Source organism: Stegodyphus dumicola, chromosome 1 (genome assembly GCF_044657685.1).
Source record: "Stegodyphus dumicola isolate Sdum_Otavi_A_Nest chromosome 1, ASM4465768v1".
Lineage (NCBI taxonomy): Eukaryota > Metazoa > Arthropoda > Arachnida > Araneae > Eresidae > Stegodyphus > Stegodyphus dumicola.
The window spans coordinates 271,900,354-271,923,073 of record NC_140768.1 but is presented as its reverse complement, the minus strand read 5'-3'; the positions used below and the strand labels follow the sequence as shown (position 1 = coordinate 271,923,073).

The 22,720-nt window shown below is 31.9% G+C and overlaps 1 protein-coding gene across 1 annotated transcript in view; it reads left to right on the top strand.

Moving 5' to 3' along the window:
• The window catches only part of LOC118180897 (protein obstructor-E-like), a 77,440-nt gene that overhangs the window by 45,191 nt on the left and 9,529 nt on the right, over positions 1-22,720 (top strand). Inside the window, exons 2-3 of the mRNA XM_035349963.2 lie at positions 13,416-13,616; positions 21,544-21,732. Of these exons, the coding sequence (XP_035205854.1) occupies positions 13,416-13,616; positions 21,544-21,732 (390 nt within the window). The remainder of the gene's footprint in view (positions 1-13,415; positions 13,617-21,543; positions 21,733-22,720) is intronic.

The following is a 22,720-nucleotide window of genomic DNA, read 5'->3' as shown; positions in this document are numbered from 1 at the left end:
CACTAATCTAAAAGCAATTACAGGCTTAAACACACAGCTAATTTTCTCATTCATTCAGTAAGTCACTACTTAATTGAAAAAACGTCCCTTTTCTTATAACAGAATGAAGACTATCCTGTTAATTCTATGCTGTCACATGGAGGTTTTCGTCTTGCAATATAATGCTTAGTAGCTTTCAGTTAATTTCTGTCTGTTTTTTAATGTGGATATTTAAAAATTATTTCCTTGCTTAATTTTGCTTAAAAAATGTTGTTTCGTATTTTATTTAATGAAAGAGTAATACTTTATTTTTTAATTCATAATTTTTACTGCACTTAATTAGTATAAGAAATAGAAAAATAAATTAATTTCACTTACATTATAATAAATACAAAATCCAATTATCCCGGCTTTCTCGAATATTAGCATGTTTGGATTATTCGAGTTTTGCTGTATCTTCAATCCTGTCATTGCTTTTTTATAAACTTCAGATTTTCAATTGCATTTGCTACCTAGTGATTATAATTTAGAAAAAATTATCAAAACTATTTTTTATATTTTAGAAATTTTAATAACTCTCTTTCTGCATCAAAAATGTAATTGATAATTTGGATAATGGCTAGATTTGTTTTAAAAAATAAAGGGCCTCTAGTAGTCTTTACATGTGAAGCAAATACGAAAATTCTTTGAGGAAAGAAAATAAATTCACATTGTAATTAACATTCTTGAAGCTATTAGATTTTTAAAAAAGGTACTTAATATTATACAGTTTAAAAGAAAATTGTGTTTTGTTGTATCAGTCACTCCAAATAATGTAATAACAAATTCATACAAAATGTTTCGCTTTTTTAAAAAGAATTCTTTGGAAAATACATCAGAGAGTTATTTTCCGGTAGGATTGCAAAATCCAGGTTTATAAAAGCTTTCTAAGAATGCAGTCTGTTGTTATAGAAATTTGGGTTTCTAAATTAGAATCAAATTTATTCTATCTTGTCAACGAAGGAATTTTATGAAATATTCCGCACAGTTTTTCCGAAGATTTTAAAATATTGTATTGTGTGTAATTAAAATGGAAAAGTTGCTGCATGAAACCGCCATATTTTATGGTATATAGCTGATATCAATCATTTATAAAAACTTCTACAGCAAAGTCCTGATGTCGAGGAAGATCAAACATTTTCTTTAGAATTTATCGTCAGTAAGTCAGGAGACTTCTCAGAGAATTATGATAAGCCTTTTTAAACTTTTTTTCATAACGCATTAATAAACTATTTCATAAGGCCTGTTTCATATAAAGAGATAAAGAAGCATTTCTTTATTTTTCAATTTATTATGCGGAAAACGTTTATGCAAAGTACTTCAGGTTCTAGAAATATTTATGAATCTTCCTTTAGAATTTCTGTAGAATCTCCTCTCCCAATGCTGTCTCTTTGTTCTGATGTTCCACTTAGAAACACGAAAACACGAAACTTAATCTATCCTCCTTGTTGTCCTTGAAAGCATGTACATTACTTTTAAAAGATTCAGAAAACACCCAGCTATTATCAATATACTATTTTTGCGTCTCACTGTAACATGAATGCTATACGGAGATGTTACCTTTACACAGAGACGAATTGTCACTGATTAAAATTATTCTTATAAAATAAATCAAATTTGTAAAAGATATTTTTAATAAGATGATTTTTAACACATTTCCTAATCCATCATCCACAAATATATTACAAAACAGTTAAATTAAAAAAACCCTTTTCTTTTTAAATCTGTTAAATAAGTTTTCTTACTTAATATTAAAATGGAATTAATATTTTCAGACCCTTTTAATAGACTGGATCGTGTGTAATTTAGATAAGAGATTGGAAGAAATTCTAAATTCTTGTCATCACCTACTTCTAAGTCAACTGGATAATATTGTTATTCATATTATATTGTTTTAGATTTGCTTCTTAACATAAAATGTATCATCATTTTTCAATTCAATAATATGTTAGTTGAAACAGTTTGTCATCAAAAGTTTCAAGCACCAAAACCGACCTACGTTCTTAGGGTGTTTATTTAAACTTAGGCAAATAGTAACATGCCTGACTACGTGAAATGCATACTAAAGTGAAATAATATTGAACTTTCCTCTTGACTACTTCTGATTCAGATAACTATGTTTATCTGATATATATTTCAGTATATACTGATATTTAATTAAAACTTATAATTTAATTTTTAGCTTTGATTTATTAATATAATATAAATTAGGAAGTGTTTTTAAATTTCCTTTCCCTCATTTTAAAAATTTCCTATAATAACAAATTTTGGAATAATTTTTTATTACTCTTTCAATGCAATAGTTTTGACAGGACTCAAATTATTAAAAGACTTTTAACAGTTGAAATTATGGATTAATGTTGTTTAATCATACTCCCTTCTACAAAATTTCCATCAATAAAAATTCCTGTTTTCAAACGTTAAAAAATATTCTAAATATAGTGAAACCTAGGAAGAAGCTAGTTTTATGTGTTTCTGGTTAAAATTTTTCAAAAGATCACTTTGCTTAAAAATATTTGAAGCACATTAGTAATCATAAATTTAAATTTAAACATTATTAATTTCAAAATTTTTAACATTTCTGTAAATAATTTTATTTCTTTTAAACTTAGAGATTTTTTTTTCTTAGCGTGTTTCCTTTTTGATATAAATTGTGATACATTAAACTTTTTTTTAGTTTAAGTTTTCTCCTACTAACTTAAAAATGTTTTTTTTAATTATTTTTTTTTTTTTTTTTTTTTTAATTTTTAGTTGTTTACTTTGCAGTCGCAGTCTTTTCCCATCAGTACATCTTACTAAAAAAGGACTTTACATCAAACTAGACTTGTTTTAAAAATAAGGAAACTAAAATGGAGGAAGAAATTAGATAAAGGATCTTAGTTGCTGTTTCAAAGCATAGTAAATTATGTTTAGAGCATTTTCTTTTACCTCACAGAAAAGGTTTGAAAAATTTCGAAATTACTGAGAGCAATCTGAAATGGATTTCAGTTGAACAACACAAATGTTTCTAGAAAAAACATTACTTTCTTTTGGTTTTCTAGTTAACAATTCGGACGAACATGGCTTGTTTGTTTAACCCCAAAACTTCTATTTTCAAAGGATTACGCTCAAATATTGTTGCGTCATGTGTAAATGTGACAGGTCGTTTTCAAATAATGGTTGCGTGCATTGAATTGGCTGCGGTGCGAATTCGTATCAACATGTTTGGGAAAAAATGTGACATCCTTCCTCATACAGTTTGTAAGAATCATGTGATCTCAACACCATGCTAAGAATGAAAATAATTTGCTATATAACTGGTTTTTAAATACTGAGCCCCGGGATAAAATCTCTTATGGATGCGTCTCCTCCTGTAACTATTCTCAATGTAGTAGATATAACACTGATGAGAATTGAACAAAGTATTACATGAAATATCATAATAATTTACTATTTTTTCATTTAAAATTATTTATACGAAAAATACGTTTCCTCTTTCTATATACAATAGATGTTTCCAAAGTTATAGGAATTCAGGCATCATTTTTTATATCAGTATCGCAGTGCAAATCTATTCAACGAACTATATTCATTTAAATATATTTATCGCATCGAAAACTAATTTAACTAAGCCGTTCTCAAGGAACATTTTTGGTATCGCCATTATGGCATGGTTAACTTTCAAATCGAACACTCCCTTTTTTTGTCAAATGTGGGAACAGATGTCGGAACAGAAAAATCAGAACATAATATTTCTCGCACACGTTGAACAATTTGTAATGTTTTCACTCCCTCTTTTCCAAAAAAGAAAATGATTGCTCTTCGCATCTTCTATAGTTGTAAAAACAGGGTTACAAAAATGCACCTGTTTCAGTCAAACAACTGAATCGGACTATTTTAAGAGATAGCCGCATAAACATGTTAAAAATAAATAATGCTGCTTTTTTAACTTAATAATAAAGTATAGATCATCCACACGATAGTTAAAGGTCTTTATTCACGTTACATCATTAAGTTGCAAATCTGGTAGCCACATAATAGCACTGATTGGTTGCGCAAATTAACTTTAATTTACAAATGAGACTTTGTTGTACGATATTAGTCAGCAGTAAGAGTGCAAGAGAAAAGTTTTCAGTGGCTGATTTTTGAAGAAAGCTTTAAAGAAGAAAAATACGAAACTTAAGTTTATTTCTTGCTTTTAGTTTTATATTTTTAAAAACTGAAATTGAAAGTATTTAATATTTTATAAATTTTAAATTTTATAAAAATATTTTGAGATCTTCCTGAAAGTAGAGGTCCAGAGCATATTCTCCATTTGTTCTTGTGTAAGCCAGAGCCTGGCAATATCAATTCGCGTCATAAAAAATTAAATTCATAACACATTACTGCTTAAAGCAAAGACTGGAATGCAGTATTTTCTATACAATTTGGTACTGATATTTTAAACAAGCAGTTCTAAACGTATAATTTTAAGTTTCATATTCTGAACTTTTCGGAAATTCCTAAACTATTTAAGGCTTTTCTTAATTAATTTAAAACTTACTTTCAGGTGTTAAACTGAAATTTTAAACGAAGGATTTTTTCTGCAACTAGTTCTTCAGTTGAAAATTGTCTCAGTTGTTAAACTAAAATGTGAAACAAAGTAATTTGAGAAGAGTATTATACCGATTAACTTAATGATGTGACAGTGTAGAGACATTAAGTTTTTTGAGAGATGAAAAATTAGCAACCGCCTTCGCCGGGAATCGAACCACGGACCTCTAAAATACCGGCTTAGTGTGCTGACCACTACACCACGAAGGCACGCTAGGAAAACGGAAGAAGTACCTTATATACTTCCCTTTTTAAAGGGCGATTGGGGTTTTTAGGAAACCCAATCGCCAAATCCTGGGTGAGGAGAATCCTCATCCAACACCCTTTTAGTTCGGGCGCCACTGCAGATACATTAGGTTTTGGAAGCCAGAGAGATGAAAAATTAGCAACCACCTTCGCCGAGAATCGAACCACGGGCCTTTGAAATACCGGCTCAGTGTGCTGACCACTACACACAAAGGCACGCTAGGAAAGCAAGAAAAGTACCTTATAACACTATTGTTTACTTTTTATTATCAGCAGTAACTAGTAACTAAATGATTTTACACTAAAAGCTGTGTTAAGGATTAGTTCAAAAACAGAAATAATATAAATGTAAGTAAATGTTTTAAAAATATAAAGGGGATTGCATAACTAACATTACAGTCTAAATAAAATATAGCCCACCAGCGGCCGAGCGGTAAAGTCGCTGAACACTGGTAGTTCGATCCGAGGTTCGAATCCTACGAACGGGCTGGCTGCATGGATGTTTTCGTGGTTTTCCCCATGTGTAACGTGTATACGAGCCAGTTTCCCTTAGAAAGTCCTCCACGAAGGCATCCCTTCCCTTAGGCAGATAGCCCTCGAGGCTTTGCCGTAATTAAATAACCTAGCCTAACCTAAGTAAAATATAACGTTTTTTCTTGTTTACATTTTTTTTTCTATTCATGTTTAGGACTTGTATTACCAATACTTAGAAGATTTTGTGGTACAAAGATTCACCCAAAAGCAAAAGATGAAAATTGTTCAGTTTTACTCTGAAAACTAGCACTATTTTGACAAAACTATACCATTACCATTTTAATATTCGAAACACGTTTAGTGCTGCATTGGATTTACCGAATGGCTTATTATTTTCAGCTACGAAAATGGGTCTCTTCAGGAAATAGTATGGCAATCTCATAATTTACTGATTTTCGAAATTTAACTGGCCATCACAATCGTAAGAGTTAATTGCCACATGTGTGCAGGAAAACGTCATGAACCATACAAAAACTTAAAGCGAATATTAGACGAGCAGTCCATGAGTAACAACCCGAAATTCTAACATGAGTTATGAAACATTTCGTGGGCATAGCATGTTAAGTGCTAAAAAGGGTCGGCATTTACCAACTATTATTTTAAAACATTATGTAAACATATTTCGGCACAGCTTTAGTTATAGCCCACCCGGAATTTAAAAAAAAAAAAAAAAAAATATCGCCAAGAGCGGCGATAAATGATATGATCTGGTAACCCATACTATTCGCCAAACGCAATGTAAACAAGAGGATGGAATTACGGTTACAGCTAATTTAGTAGTCAGTTACATTTATTCAATTTCAATACAAATTACCGACATATCCGTTTACTCAAAGTTTAATGCACGTGGCCTGTATTCTTACTTTTCTGGTATAGATTTCTCTAAAAATTTGTCTCACGCTGCGTTGCAGGAGGAAATACAACATTTTAAATTAGAATTCTACTAAAATTAATATCTAAATACACAATTCGTAACACTGTTATTGGCGATTGTTTAAAGCTCAGATACCGTAAATACTATTTTGTATATATTTTTTTGGCTACTTGAGGTGATATTTTTGCGTTTAGTTATTGCTTGCTCTAAAACTGCTGTTAGTGATGTTGTAATTAAGTATCAGAAGATTATAAAGGAAAATTTAAGGTGGGAGTTTTCAAACAAGCGTAAAATTTTGGAAACAGATATTTTATGTATGAATTAACAATAGAGTATGAACTTTTTAGAGGATTTTTGATGGATTGTCCATTATTGAAGGATAACGTTTTCTGTGAAAAATTAAGATACCATGCTGGTTAGTTAGTCAGAAAAAGTCATCGAATGATAGTATTTGCAAGAAATGTACGGCTGAGAAATCAATTAGGCTAGGATCTTGATTCGGCTGTAGTAAGCTCAATTTTTCTAGAATTTTTTATTTTAAAAATTTTTTTTTTTTTTTTTACAACGCGAATCAATGGAGTTGCTTATGCGCGAATTTCTGCAATTCTCCGATTTCTTTTAAGTGAAAGCAGATTTCTTAGTATATGAGCAATGCAGAGTTTATTCAATTTCTGATTTTTTAAGTGAAAAGAGATCGCTATATACATGGGCAAAGCCAATGCAGTGAGCAATGCCGAGGTTGTGCGCGGTGCCTAGTTTGTGCAATTCTAGGATGTTTTTTAAGTGAAAATAGATCGATGTGTACATGGGCAAAGCCAATGTAGTGCGCTGTGCCTAGTTTGTGCAATTCTGGGATTTTTTTTAAGTGAAAATAGATCGATGTGTACATGGGCAAAGCCAATGTAGTGCGCGGTGCCTAGTTTGTGCAATTCTAGGATGTTTTTTTAAGTGAAAATAGATCGATATGTACATGGGCAAAATGATGTTTTTTTAAGTGAAAATAGATCGATGTGTACATGGGCTGAGCCAAGGTAGTGCGCAATGCCGATGTTGTGCAATTCTTTGATATTTTGAAGGTGGAAGTAGATGGATGTGTACATGGACACCGAGCTTTGATGTTTTTCGAGCGAATACGGATCGTTGTGTAACTTTTACCTCATTATTATCATTATTGCACACGTAGTGTTTGCAATCGTAATCGCACTTGATAATATGAGTTCTTTGATAATACAGTGTCTCACAAAAGTGATGGAACACTTGTGCTTTACAAAAGGAAACTGTAATAAAATAAATTAAAAAAACATGTAAAAATTTTTTGTGGGTGTGTTTCATACTTAAATTTAGTAACAATTATTACATAACATACATTTTCTCAAAATAATTAATTGAATAAAAATACAGTTGTTTAGAACGGAGCAAAAAATGGTTCACATAAGTGATGGGACAGCATTAGATACTACTACGTACTATGCAACAAAAATCGTCTGAAGTAAGCAATAAAAATATTGTTGGGGTTTTTTATTTTTACTCAGAAGCAATTGGCAATAATTTATAAAATCGTCTGCAGTATTTCTCTCCAGTTTGTTTTGGAATTTTTGTGTTTTTTATCTCTGTGCAGCCATGAATGCTAAACGAAAAGAAACTTTGCCTGAAATTCGAAAATTAGTTATTAATTTGCATATTGAACGTGGAAATTCTATTAGAGAAACTGCTGAAACAGTTAACCTGAGTCATTCAACAGTTTTCAATATCATTAAACGATATAAAAAGAATCATATGATTCAGGATAAAAGAAGACCTGGCCGACCATCAAAGCTATCCAACGGAATAAAGCGAATTATCATTCGAAATATTAAAAAAAAAAAAAAATCCAAGAATTAGTGCTCCTAAAGTTGCTGCTGATTTACAAGCATTATATGGAGTAATTGTTAATCCTGAGACTATTGGAAGAGTAATTCGATCTGCTGGATATCACGGTAGAGCAGCCAGGAAAAAATTCTTCGTGAGTGAAAAGAATAGAAACCTCGGACTGGCTTCCGCAAAATCCAACATAAATAAGAATTCTGATTACTGGAATGAAGTTATATTTGCTGATGAGAGTAAATTTAATAAATTTATTCTGACGGTAGAATCTTGGTGTTAATAAAACCCAGGGAAGGATTTCGCAAACACACCATTTCTTCAAAACAACAATTAAAATCGGTGCTTCAAGAAGAATGGGGTAAAATCACTCCAGAAATCGCAAACAAATTAGTCGAATTCATCCCAAGAAGATTAAATCATGTTTTAAAAGTAAAAGGAAATCCAACAAAATATTAAAACCTTTTATAAAGTAAAATTTTTGGATAAATATTTGATGGAAAAGTAAGTGTCCCATCACTTATGTGAGCCATTTTTTGCTCCGTTCTAAACAATTGTATTTTTATTAAATTAATATTTTGAGAAAATGTATGTTATGTAATAATTGTTACTAAATTTAAGTATGAAACACACCCACAAAAAATTTTTACATGTTTTTTTAAATTTATTTTACTACAGTTTCCTTTTGTAAAGCACAAGTGTCCCATCACTTTTGTGAGACACTGTATGTGTGTGTGTATGTGAAGCATTGCTTAGTGTTCCTAATTTGTAGTATTTATTTTCTTATAATATTTTCTTTCATTGCGAGAAATTAAATTTTTTATTTATTTATGTGTAGAATTCTAGTATGCCTGCCTACAGAGAATATAATGTGATTTAGGAATTTAAGAACCTGTTTTTCATTAATGTGAAGTTTAAAATTTTTAGAAAATAATGAAAATTGTCTACTTACTGGTATATAAGGGATTATGTTGTTACGTAGCAAAACGTTAATTTGTAAATATGATAAAATTGATATGTTCCAGAGTATTAATAAAAAAAACTTTTTTTATTTGTATAAATGCTAAAGCTTAAAAATATTTGAAAATACTGAAGCTGTATGAAATACAAGTATGAGACTGCGACGTTCTTTATCGTTGTAATAACCGGTAGAATTCGCTTACTGTATCATGATAATTTTAATACTTATTTTCAGTTACGCCTAAGCTCAGAAATGTAAATTTAAAGAACTTGATGTTAATTTACAATAATAAACAATTCATTATTTTTTTTAAAGAGAAAATAGAAATTACGCGTAGCATGGAGAACACCACAGCCAACTTGTGACGTCACACCAAATTATTTATTAAAGGTGAAATAGCTAAAGGTTTCCGGTATTGTTTTTAAAATTACATACTTTTAACCTTAATCATTTTTATTAATCATTTCTTAATATTTCTTTCTCTTAAAATCGTGTATAATAGTCGTAAACTTATTTCCATTATCCACGATTTCTGGTGAAATCAAGATGGCCGCCATTTTTTGAAACACGGAGTTTCGTCGAAAATCTGGATGGCAACCATTTTTCAAAACAACGTATTTCATGGGCTTTGGCGCCAAACCAAATTCGCCAAACTTTGAAGGTGGGCTATTCTAAAGCTGTTCCCATATTTCCATAAACTGAGTTTAATCTTAAAAAAGAAAAATGTTATTCATTGTTTAAATTGCAAAATTTACTATCTGCTACCCTAAATAAAATCTCAAGTTACTAACATATTTAAAATTTCAGAAGGTAAAATTTCGAAAAGAATTATTTCCTTTTGTTTTATTTTTATAGCGTAATTCACGCTTTGTTCCTCAGAATTCCAGTATGAAGAAAATTTTTGTTTCCTGCAGTCTCAAACCGTTATGACGTTATCGCTTAAGGCTGATCATCAATCATGTCATCCATCTTCAAATTAATCTTCATAGTGTCAGATATAACTTTTAAGAATCGAAAACTACTGTTATTATAGTCAAAAGTATGCACTTAATTTCCACAGTTTTTGATAAATTTTATCCTGTTTCTCTTCTGAGAAAAATTAGAGATCTGTATTACCTTGATACCCTCTCACATACCTTTCTTGTGACCTAAATGTAAAAGCTTTAACAGAAGAATTTTCAGTAAAATTCCATTCTAAGAAGATGTAAAGTAAAAGTATCAAATATTTTATTTATTTTCATATACATATCTATAAATGGTTACATATATTTTTTGCCGAAATTTTAAGATATAACAAAAGAATTTTGAAGTGCTTTTGAGCATATTTTGAATATGCTTAAGAGCATTCAATCTGCTCAATATGGGTGATCTTAAGCATTTCCCGAAGCTTGTTTCCTGAAGCTCTCCAGCTTGTTTGGCTGTCCAGAAATAGCTTGGTTTTCATCAGATGCAATGGCAATTTCTAATGCACCGCACTCATTGAAGACGTTCAATTTTATCTCTCAAATTTAGATAGGTGATCATACCCGTCTCCTTTTAAGGCTATTCAAGAGAGCAAAGTACTTGGCATATCGACGGGGACGAATTAACCCTTTGCGGCACAGTGTGTCCGGTCTGGACACACCTAAAAATTTCCTTCTGTACGCACAGAAAAATTGAATGAAAAAGGATTTATAGATTACTAAAAGTTACTCTGAACCTTCTTTATTTATAGATGGCAGCTCAACACAAACTAGTCCATATATTTTAGCCATGTTTAGTTTTTTAAGACCCTCATTTTTCTAAAAATCTTCCAGATTTTTTTATGGTATAAAAGGAATTGTTTGAAAAGAAATTTCTATGTTATTTTTTTGGCTGTATGCTAATCTCCTTATTCTATATTAGTTTTAAATTTTTATCTTGAAATCTTGCCTAAAATCAAACGGTGAACCCTAGGTGTGCCCAGACCGGGCTCACCGATAATCTAGAACAACTGAGAGTCTGTATTCTTTGTTTTTCCGCATCTCATCTGTCAGTTCATTGACAACAATGCTCGTATCAGCACTTTTTTCGAAGCTCTATTCAATCAGTGTGCCCACTTTGGGCACACCCACGAATTAAAACGATATGCGCTATCTTCACAAAATTTTACTTGTGTACTCCTCTAGGCCTAATTAGACCGCCTACATTTTTTTTTTAAATCAAAACTCCAACTTTAAAAGGTAGCGTGCCGGAAAGGGTTAAACGTTCATAGCGAAAAGTAGTTTTTGATTATGTGGGCGGGTTCCGAGGTATTGCATGGAAACATAACTTTAAAGCTGCAGATTGGAGCAACAGGTGACGCGACAGATGCATCGTGTGCAAAAAGACGGTTCTTTTTATACGTTCTCCGCACGTTAAAAAGAAGACATTTGTTTCTTTAATTATTGTTCGACAAGAAAATTGTTGTTCGACACGAGTCGCTTGTTTACGTTTTGCGCTACTTGTTCTGTCTTGCAGCTACCGTGTAGCTTGAAGAAATTTTAAAGCCCACATTACATGTTTGCAAATTGTAAAAAGATACATATAACATTAAAGCTCTTGACGCTACCTACCGAACACTGACTCGCGATCCACAGTTTGAGAAACGCTAGTCTAGAATATAAAGAGGAACTACCGATGTCTCTTTTATACGTCGATGTGTAAACTTTAAAGGTAGTATCCAGGATTTTCATGAACAATTCCCATTGACAAAAGCCAGATTTACTTTATCACTTGCTTGGAAAGATATAAAGAACATTACTTTACGTCGGCAGGCTGGCATGAATTGTGGTCTATGATCATGTCTATAGATGACGAGTCGAGACGAGTCTATAGACGCACCCCATGGCCAACTATTTAAAACACATTCGGCACCCAAGGCCGACATCTTTGATTCAGTTACATGGTCGAAGAATATTCTTTTTAACGAAATGTTTGGTTATATGTAATAAATTCTGTTCCCATCACACTTGTTCATCATGATGACAAAACTATCGAATATGTACTGGAAAAGGAGAAAGGTGGAATGAAGAGAAAAGGGAAGATGGAGACGACACGCAGAAAAAAAGCAAGAAAGCTGCATAAAAGGGAGCTGAAGAAGGACTGCAGACTTTCATAAGATTTGACTTTTAAACTTTGAGTGAGCTTTTAAACATCCAACGATCTCATATGCAGGCAAACATTCGAAGTTATATGCAATCACACTAAGAAATTCGTAGATTTAGTATAATAATAAGTATGATAATTTAAAAATGTTTCTTATATTTTATTTTATTTATGTATTTATTTTTTGAAAGGGAAATAGAAAATCATGTCTACGTCTTTAAATAATTTCTACAATTTTCGGTATTATTTATTTAATTGTGATTGATATAGTTCTAGAAATATGTATTCAGTTATTTTGAAACCTCTTGTATCTAGAATTAGGGAGGCCCCGTTGCTGCTGATTGAAAGGGATTCAACTGCAATATGGAAAAAAAATTAAACTTTCAGGTTTATTTTGCAATATAAATTGTTAAAATTGCTCGAATATTTTTCTATTGAAACAATTTAAAATCAGGTCTATCGGTTTTTGATGATCCTATGCATTTGGCCATTAAAGATGGAAGGCTGGCCTTGTAAGAGCATATTACTGAAATGAGAATTTATAAAGAACATTTCTATTTTTATTTTTCAATATATAACTAAAGATTTACACAAATCATTTTGTCAGTCTTTAGTCTCTTACTGCTTTGTGACAGTATAAGGTAACAACAATAGCGAATTGGACAGTTACAGAAGAGTGAGACAAGAAATATTTTAAATTATGTTATGAATGTTTCAAACGAAGCTGTTAAAAGAAAATTGTATTCGTTTAAAGATACAAAAGTATATTGCGGTTCTTACCAAAAAAGCTCATCATAGCATTTCGACGTTGAAAACATCTTCGTACTTGCAATGTTTTATATTTATTTCAAATGCGATGTTTACATTCACAAGATAAACGATTACTGATGATTCAAAATGTAACATGTTTTATCAAGGATACACCTAAAATCCAATTACTACTATCTGAGGTTCTGGACGCAACGATCTTTTAGAGGTTTCAGTGCATTTTTTTTTTTTTTTTGAGAGAAAAAATAGTTTCAAGAATAGAATAATACACGTTTACGAGGAATTATATGATGATTTTGGGGCCCATAAAATTTGTGATCCTAGGTTATGGGCCTTGTGAGCCTGAGTACTAACCAGGCCCCTCATACATATGATAAAGAATAAGATTTCTTTACATGCTATTTTGTTCCATGCTGGACAGCAGGGCCACCACACTGTGAATAAATATCTGGTGTAAATTCAAACATGGTTTTGCAGGTATGAGTCAACGTCAGTGTTCGCAGCCGAATCTTTTCTATGCCCATGAGCGCAACTGCGACATGTTCTACAAGTGCGAAAACGGGACAATGCGGGAAGGCTTCTGTCCAGACGGTCTGGTGTTCGATGACAAGCAACCGCCAGACGTTCTACGATGCGATCTCCCCTTCGACATTGACTGTAGCTACAGGGCAGCATTGCGTAAGTTTTCTTTTCTTATGAGGAATGGGTTGCTTTTACTGTCTATTTTCTCTTTTCTCTTTCTTTATGAGAATTGTTTTATATTTTCTCCATGGTTTGGCTTTTATCTATAAATTTCCTCTTTCGGATTTCTTTTCCTTTGTGAATGTTTCCTTTTTCTTACCTTATCAATATCCTTTCTCCTATTCCTGTGGAGCTGGTTTTCACTTACCAATGCTTGTCATTTTATGGTGTTATATGAAGTACAGATCAGTTAGGTGTAAGAAAAAATTTCAGTGTACAATAAAAATATTAACAATATAAAATATGAACAAAGATAACTACATTGTGAAAGTTAATAACAATTATTAAGTTACGATAATGAAATAAAATTTATCAAAATTTAGAGATATTAAGGAGTCACCTTTAAAAGTTAGCATTTCCAGTCAAATGATAATTTAAATACATAAATGTAGGATATTGGAGGAATTAAAGCAACAAGAATCAGTATAATATTCATGAATTTGGAGGACAAGTTTCGAAGGTTTAAATGTAGGACCTTCTTCTTCAGCTGAAAAATGAGGTTTTATATTCAAGCTTTCGAAACCGGTCTTTCAAATTTTGATGTTGATTCTCGCCGTTGTAACTCCTCCAACAATCGCTATTCGGCGTGTTATTTTTAGCCATATAGATGTAGGATTTCAATATGAGTTTAATGATAACATCAAAAGGAGTACATAAATAATAATGTTAGGGGTTTAAATATCTCTATATATGTAGAGTTTTAAGAATTAGATATTTTAAGAGTTTAGCTTTAAAGTATTGGCCTTAAATTCTTCTTAAAGCGTAAAAACCCATTTATAAAATCTGGAAAGAAGTCTGATCAAATATATTTATTTACTGGTTTTGATTTGAGGGAAAAAATATTTTCTTGTTATTAATATACTTACTTGTGATCATTTTCAAAATTTTGGAAAACTAAAAACTGATAAAATGAAATAAATAAAGGCGAATAAAACAAAATAATGTAAATAAAATTAATTAGAAATGACAAGGAAAGCATAGATTTAACTACAGATAATTATTTACATACATAAGATATATCAACATGATTTGGATATCAAGTATGCAAGGACGCTTTGCGACCTTAATTCGAGAAATGCAATTCTTGAAGGTGAAAAAATGTTGCACAGTGCGTTCATATATACTATTTGCCAACTGTGTTCATACAAAAGCGCATTTCTGTTTTCTCAATACTGAAAACATGCTGGAACATTTTTGATCCACTGTATATTTTGCCTTTTAGAATTGGTTTAATTACAGATTTTTGCAATTTTATTTTTATGAATTTTTCTTCCTATGTGATATATGTAGAAAATTTAAAAATCTGATATGTGCAGACATATCAGATTTTTCTCTCTGCATCACGGAAAAAATTGTAAAGAACAATTTTTTAAATTTACTTTAAAAAATATCTCTCTGTTCTAGCTTTTTTATTTTACACACAGCAGGCAGTAGTAATTAATTTTAATAGTAAATGATTTCTGTTTTCGTTTCCAACTGTTTAGAAATTTTTTTAAAAATCAGTTTTACACATTCTTTAACATTTTATGCTACACTAGAAGCACTTTTCTTTAAAACACAGTTGTGAAACCAATGTTTTCTTTATCTTGCAAGTTTCATGTATGGAGTTTTTAGTTCTTTAAAAATCTCATTTTAAATGCTGCTTGCACATGTTTTATATTAACACTATTTATAAATATTCACAAAGACAATTAACAGAAATTTATGAACAAAAATTTGTGAAATTTCAAATTTAAAAATTACTTAGTAGCAATTACCTCCCTTAAAATGGATACTTTTTAATATGATAAAAAGCATTTAACCAAACTACTAGAATCTTAGCTAGAGATAACTAAGATACAAGAAAGCTGTAAGTTTTAACCAGGAGAAAAGATGAAACAATTGTATGAGAATATATTAATTTTGTAAGAAAGCTAAGAGTTTGAAGCACAACGTTCGAAACCAGGCTAAGAAATAGAACTTATCTTTTCTCAGAGCTATAGGACTTAGGATAGTCGAGTACGAAAGTAAAAGTACAAAAATAATACTCAGCAAATGTCAAAATTATTTTATTTATATATTACAGTTTATGTAGTTAATTGATTGACAAATCAGAAAAACCGTTCAAGTGATGAATCATAGGACATACATCATCATATGATATACATATGCTTGCAAAGGTAAAAGTTACTGCACAAAAAATAAGCATATTTAGTTATACACGTATTTCCATTGAAAAATTTTTATTTCCTCTGCGAATGGTAACATATTTTCACAGGAATATTTAATTTACTTTATTGGACTTTTAGTATCTCATATTCTATGGTAATATAAACTAATGAGCTTTAGAGGGTCTGTATAGGAATTAGCCTCAGGTCTTAGGATACAAATAAAGAAGGAGGGTGTAAATAGCCTTTTATTCAATCATAAAGAGTTGCACAGATGGCTCCACTTGGACCTACATAAGCCAACACTTCTAGCTTAACTTAAACAAGTTAAACTTAAAATTTAATTAAACTACCTACTGATTCGCAGGATAATTTAATCGCGCAGGAAGGCTTTGATTCGTAGAAGCCGGTAGAACAAGCTTAATGGCTAGAAGCACTCAGCTTCACAGAATCAAATCGCTCGTAAGTAACAACATGGCCTTCAAGCAAGCATAGCATGGTCTAAAGTCAAGCGTCTAAAGTTAGCGATATGGCAGGAAAGCGTGGGTAAAAAGGAAAGTTGCTTTAACTAAAAATTAAGTATTAGTCAAAATAAGTCAATCTCCACAGACTATTTATTAATTAATTGATTGGAATGTTTCCTAAAATGGATTTTTTTTGATATATTTCTTATTTGAGTAATTTAGAATTTGCTAACGTATCTAAGAAAAGTCCATCACCTTTAAAATGTCGTAAAATTCAATATTAGATAGCCCACCAGCGGCCGAGCGGTAAAGACGCTGAACACTGGTAGTTCGGTCTGAGGTTCGAATCCCGCGAACGGGCTGGCTGCATGGGCGTTTTCGTGGTTTTCCCCATGTGTAACGTGTATACGAGCCAGTTTCCCTTAGAAAGTCCTCCACGAAAGGCATCCCTCCCTTTAGGCAGATAGCCCTCGTGTGCTTTGCCATAATTAAATACACCAACACCAACACACCAATATTAGATAAATGTTGATTTTGATTAAATATTAAATAACTGCATATTTGCGATGGAATTTCGCTTCGGTTTTAAATATAGGCTGCAATTTAAGTCACTTTTATGAAATCTAATCTATATTTCTATTGAATATTTCAATTCATAAAAACAGTCTTCAAATAAAAGAGAAAAATATAATATTTTATAGTTATATTAATTAGCTATTGGAAATAGGGTCAGTTTGAATGCCTACGCATCAAACCACATTATATTGATCAAACCACATTATATTAAAATTTCTATTATTTTCCCGTTATTTTCAGTATAAAAACTATTATTTTTTCATTATAAACAGAATAAACTGTCGAATGTTTTAATGTAGTTATTTTCCCGAAAAATCAAAACTGGTTAACATTACTTAATTTCTTTTTCTTATATTAAGTCCTGTAGATAAGCCAGTTATTGCCTTATTGCCCTAGAAGGATCTGCACTAAAGGAAGCACTCTCGCACTCTACACTACCTGACTATGCAGCTGTGTATCACGCAAAGCTAGTAACCCTAAGTTGGGCCTTATATTGGCCTTGTGTTGGCTCATTTCAAATTTTTCACAAGAACCTGTTGAGATCTATAGTGATTGTCAGAATGCAAGTATCTCAATTACGGATCTTTGTTCTAGTAATGACTTAACAGTTGAAGGACATGCTTGTCTTTCTTAACCTTTTTCAGAGATGTTAAACTATTTTGGACGAAGACCCACACTAGCACTATCGGTAATGAGCTAGCCGATAGACTGGCAAAGCTTGCACCTGAAAGTCATGTTATAAACTTTGATCTAAAAACGTCTTTGATTGTCTGAAATCCCCGTTGAAAAGAAGTCTGATTCTCTGGCAAGCAAGGCGGAATGATCCTGATTCTAAAGGACGATTCCCTAATAACTTAATCTCAACAGCAAGTGAAATAAAATGGTGGCAAGTATCTTAATCAAGCCTTGACCGATCATGAACATTTTTCATCCTATTACGAAAGATTCTGGATCAAAAATTGTGCTTGTATTTGTGGCATGAGAAACGCCAATTTAGAGCATCTGTTATTTAGATGTTCGCTTATGAAAAATGTTGTCCTAAGATTTATTGCTGATATTGTCAAATTTAATACTTTAAGTGACTTATGTAAAAACGCAGTGACCAAACTGAAATTATGAAATTTCGTAAAATATGTGTCTGTAAATGAAATGAAATTTTATATTTAATGAGTTCAAGATTTTCTGTCTATTTTATTTAAAATTAAAAAATGTTTATATTTATGTTTTTATTTTATCTTTTGTACACATAAGTAACATGTTTGTATTACATGCTTACATATTGTTTTGTATTACGAAGTGTGTAATAAAATATTATTTGTTGGCGCTGCTGGTAAATCTCACCAGTTTCTAGAGTAAAAGTTTATATCTCTAGTCGTTACTTTTCTTTAGCGTTATTTTAAGTAGTATGGTGGTTGTTGTGCTAAATATGGCCCCGTTTTCGAGTTCAATGTTTTGTTTATAGATCCACTAAGTCCTGTTAAGCCCCTAACTGACGGTACAGAGGTAGTTTTGATGAGTTTTACAATACGGGGATACGTCAACGAGATTATACGCCTTGTAGAGTTACCCTTCCTTTCACGGACTAATGGGCTTGCATTTCAACAGAATAATGCCAGGCACGCTTTTCTACTTCATGCTTCCTTGGTTGGCGCGATCGCAAGATCTGTCTCCAGTACAGCACGTTTAGGCTGTGACAAGTAGGCGTATCCGTGTTGTACATGTCGATAAACTCTATTTATCTGTTTTTTCGACATAACAAACTATTAAAAACTTTTATTTGTTCTAAAACTGACACCTTGTTACTCCGGGTTAGCGGTTACACACAGGCACCCATTACAGCGAACCTTCATGTTTGCCTGAGCCGACCATCCCTAGATCGCGCTGATGTAACTCGTCATTTGGAGGATATGTAGCAAGAACTCTCGCGGGAGGACATCTGCCAACTCGACGAGTCAATGTTCAGCCGGAAACTAGCCCGTATCAGGGCCAGAGTTCGGCAAACGCCGTTATTGCCTTTTTTTTTTTTTTCTCTTGGTGCTGTTTTCCATAATAAAACGCTCATTTCCAGTGATACTAGTATTGGCATTTCATTTTCAATACGTGTAAATCTATTCTAACGATTTTCATTCCGGAAATATTTCTTATTCGGAAAATATTTCTTGGTGCGTCGCTTTTTATGTTATAAAGTGTATATGAACGAGAAAACATTTCTCAAATTTCTTTTAAGTAACAAATATATTTTAAAATTTCAATATGGCAAGTGTCATCTCTTGAAACTTTATAGTGTAAAAATACCTAATGGAGTAGAAAAGGGAACTGGTTCTGGTATTATTTTAGGCATGAACTGAAAATGAAATAAATATGTCAAGAAATTTCTAGTGTCATTTTTAGTATTATTGCATAAGTTCACTATAATAAAATTAGCAAACAAAAACACAATATAATAATACAAACTTGAAAAACGAAATACAGCTCTAAACGTACTTTTGTTTTCATTTTCAAGAATAGATTTTCTCAATATTTACATTAAAATGTGTGTATCTGATGCAAGGCTGTACTTAATTTTTTTCCCTTATAAGTTGTAATAAATAAATGCTCACATAATATCTTATTTGCGGTATCACTGATGCACATTATTCATGGATATCTAATGGTGTTTGCGTTGAGAACAACGTTCATGGAACGAATAAATTTGTGACATAGCAATAAAGTATAATGATGTATTTGGATGCAAATTAACAGCTTTCATTATTAACGTGTCTCATATGTCCCCACAAATCCATGGCCCTCTGGGATACATATATCTTGCTAAAAATATTGGAATATTTCTTCACATTAGATTTCATTAAATTTGTAGTTTATAAAATTCGAACAATCGTACAACACAAAATATTACAGTCATGTATAAAACATAAATTGGCAATAAAAAGGTTAATACAATGGATGTCTTTCCTCCCTCTACAATACTTTTAATACAGCTTATGGTATATGCTGATTTGCTCTAAAAGTTTCTTTCTGCCGCAGCTGCTTGGTAGGTTTATATAAACGTGCAACTTAATTTCGCAGATTTTGTTTTCATTTTTGCAGTCGAAGTCTAGTTGCAGTTTCGGTCAGAGTTAAAAACGTTATAGAGACCCATTTGTTTAGCTTTAGGTGTAGACATCAGCATCAGAATGATACTGCAAATGTGATTTGCACATTTCAGGGGAGTGATGCTAATAGTATTTAGACAATTCGCTCTTGATTTAGGAGGTTCGGATGTGGTAGCTTTATGGATTACTATGTCCGAACCTCCTAAATCAAAAGTGAATTGCAAGTCCTGAAATATCGGTTACACATCAGTTGGCACAGTGTAATGCCCTTAACTATGGACCTCGTCGAGTGGTAGAGTGGTTAAGAACCGCTGAGAACTAGTAATTTCACCCGAGCTCGAATTAAGGCGAGTATTGTTGCTGCATGGTTGGTTTTCGGGGTTTCTTTCATGTGTAACGTGAATATGAGACTGTTTCCCTTTGAATGTCCTTCACGAAAGCATTTGTTCCTTAGTCAGATAGTTCTAGTGTACATTGCCATTTTCAGACAGCTTAATAATTATATTCTTCCTGTGATTTGCTTCTTCGATGAAACGGGATATCTTTCAAGAATTTAGTTAGTGTGATTAAAAATGGTTAAAAATGGTGTGAGAAGTGTAACGATAAACACTCTTGGTTAGCTATAATAGTATTTTAATGGTAGCAAGGCTTCTGTTCTTCGTCCGCCCCCCTCGAAAAACGTTTTAATGAAAATTTAGCGAGCTTAGATAGATTCTGCTTCTATAAGGTGAAACTACTAATTCAAAGAAATAGTGCTCCATTACCAACAATCTGAAAGAAGACTCAGCAAAACACTTCAGTGTTAACGAATTGATAAGGAGTTATTTACAAGATCCCTAAGTATCATATGACAGGACAAGATCCCTAAGTATCATATGACTTTAAAAACTCCTCCATACTCTAACTTATATTGGAGTAATAATTATTATCTATTTCTTCCATTAAAATCTTTTCTTCGCAAGAAAAGTTTTAGTTCAACAAATAGTGTAAAACTATACTTAAAACGATATTTAATTGACAGAAAACGGAAATTATTTTAGAAATATACCATTACATACAACTTCCAAATAAATGGAGGAAGACAATTTATTAGAATATATTGTAAACAATCCAGTAACAAACTGTAAAGAATAAAATATTATTGATGTTTTATTACTACTAGTAATACTAATAATAAAATGTAAGAAACTTTTGAGACAAAATTATATAAATAATTTTGGAATGCTACATGGTCAGTGTCGATGGCTTTGGGGATGTGTCTTTCATTATGTGCGTAAGCTTATTTATTCCTGTTGAATGCTCATTTGGAATTAACAGTATTAGATGCATGTAGAATTACATGACAATGATTTTTTTTATAATAAATTTGAATGTAGACACATTTATTATTTCATTTTGTTTATATATTAAATTTTTATATATTATTTTATAAAATTCTTATTACAAAAATAATTTTCTAATTTGTATTCACAAAGTATTAAAGAATCCTTTAATAATTCGCATAATCAAGAATTTTTGTGTTTCATCATAAAGCTTCTGTCTGACATATGCTGATTAATTGCTCCTCTTAACTATTTCATTTCAGAGCCTCCAATTTCGTCAGAGCACTGTCCTCGTCTTTTTGGTATGTATGCTCATGAGACAGATTGTGGGCGATTCTGGCAGTGTGCCGAGGGCCATCCGTTCGCCTTCTACTGCCCTGAGGGTTTAGCTTATAACGAATATAGCGCTCACTGTGACTGGCCGGACTTGGTGGAAAACTGTGATTCTGAAAGTACGTATAATACGAAACTGTATATTACTCTATCAAAACTCGTAAACCTGAAATTAAATAAAAATAATATTTATAACTACTTCAGGAAAAAATTACAGAATATGGCAGTTTCTTTTCTTTCCCCCCTCCCGCTTTATTTGATTGCCTGTTAATATATTGAAAAGCAGAAAGAATAGTTAGTAAAACTTTTCAAAATAGTAATATAGCTGCATATAAAATTATTTTAAATTTACAGACAGTTTTAGTAAAAGCATGTGAAACTATCTTTTACTTAAAACCTTTTCAATAATAGTTTAAAAAAAACTTCACTATTCTATTCTTTGAAAAAAAAATGCTTTTATTCTTTAAAAATTCAAACGCTTACACATCTTATAAACAATAAATTTGTAAAGTCAGATAGTGATTAAAGAATTCACTGCTATGTTCTCCCGAGCTGCCTTGTTGGCCGTAATGATAAAATAGCCGGTTGCGTAGCCTTATACCCGGAACCGAACATTGGGAAAAGCAAGGCTATTTATAAATGCCTTTGCGGTATGGAGGCGTTTAAAACACTGTAGAGACGAAAGTCCTGTCGAGAAACTATGATGAAGAAAGGGGATAGGAAGCTCTCATATTCGTTGCCCATGGTACTCTCCATCAAAACTGAGAGGGAGCTCGCAAACTCCTGCTGTCACTTATTAAGTACCCAAGGCTTTGGTCAATGACAAGTGACAGGCGAATCTCTCGTTCTTGGCCACGATAAACTCGTAGACCAGATCTGGCTGATTTTCAGCTCAACAGGATTATTGTCGTGAACATCATTGCAAGTTTAAGAGAAAATAATAAGCGGTTTGTTAAAAATTTAGATCAGATGAAAGATCTTTTAATACAAATTTTAATACTATTTAGCACAGTGTAATAGATTCATTTTACAATACGCAACATCCACAAAACGATCGTTACAACGCAGTTCATCCATCTTTTCGAACAACAATCTCTCTCTCGTTGC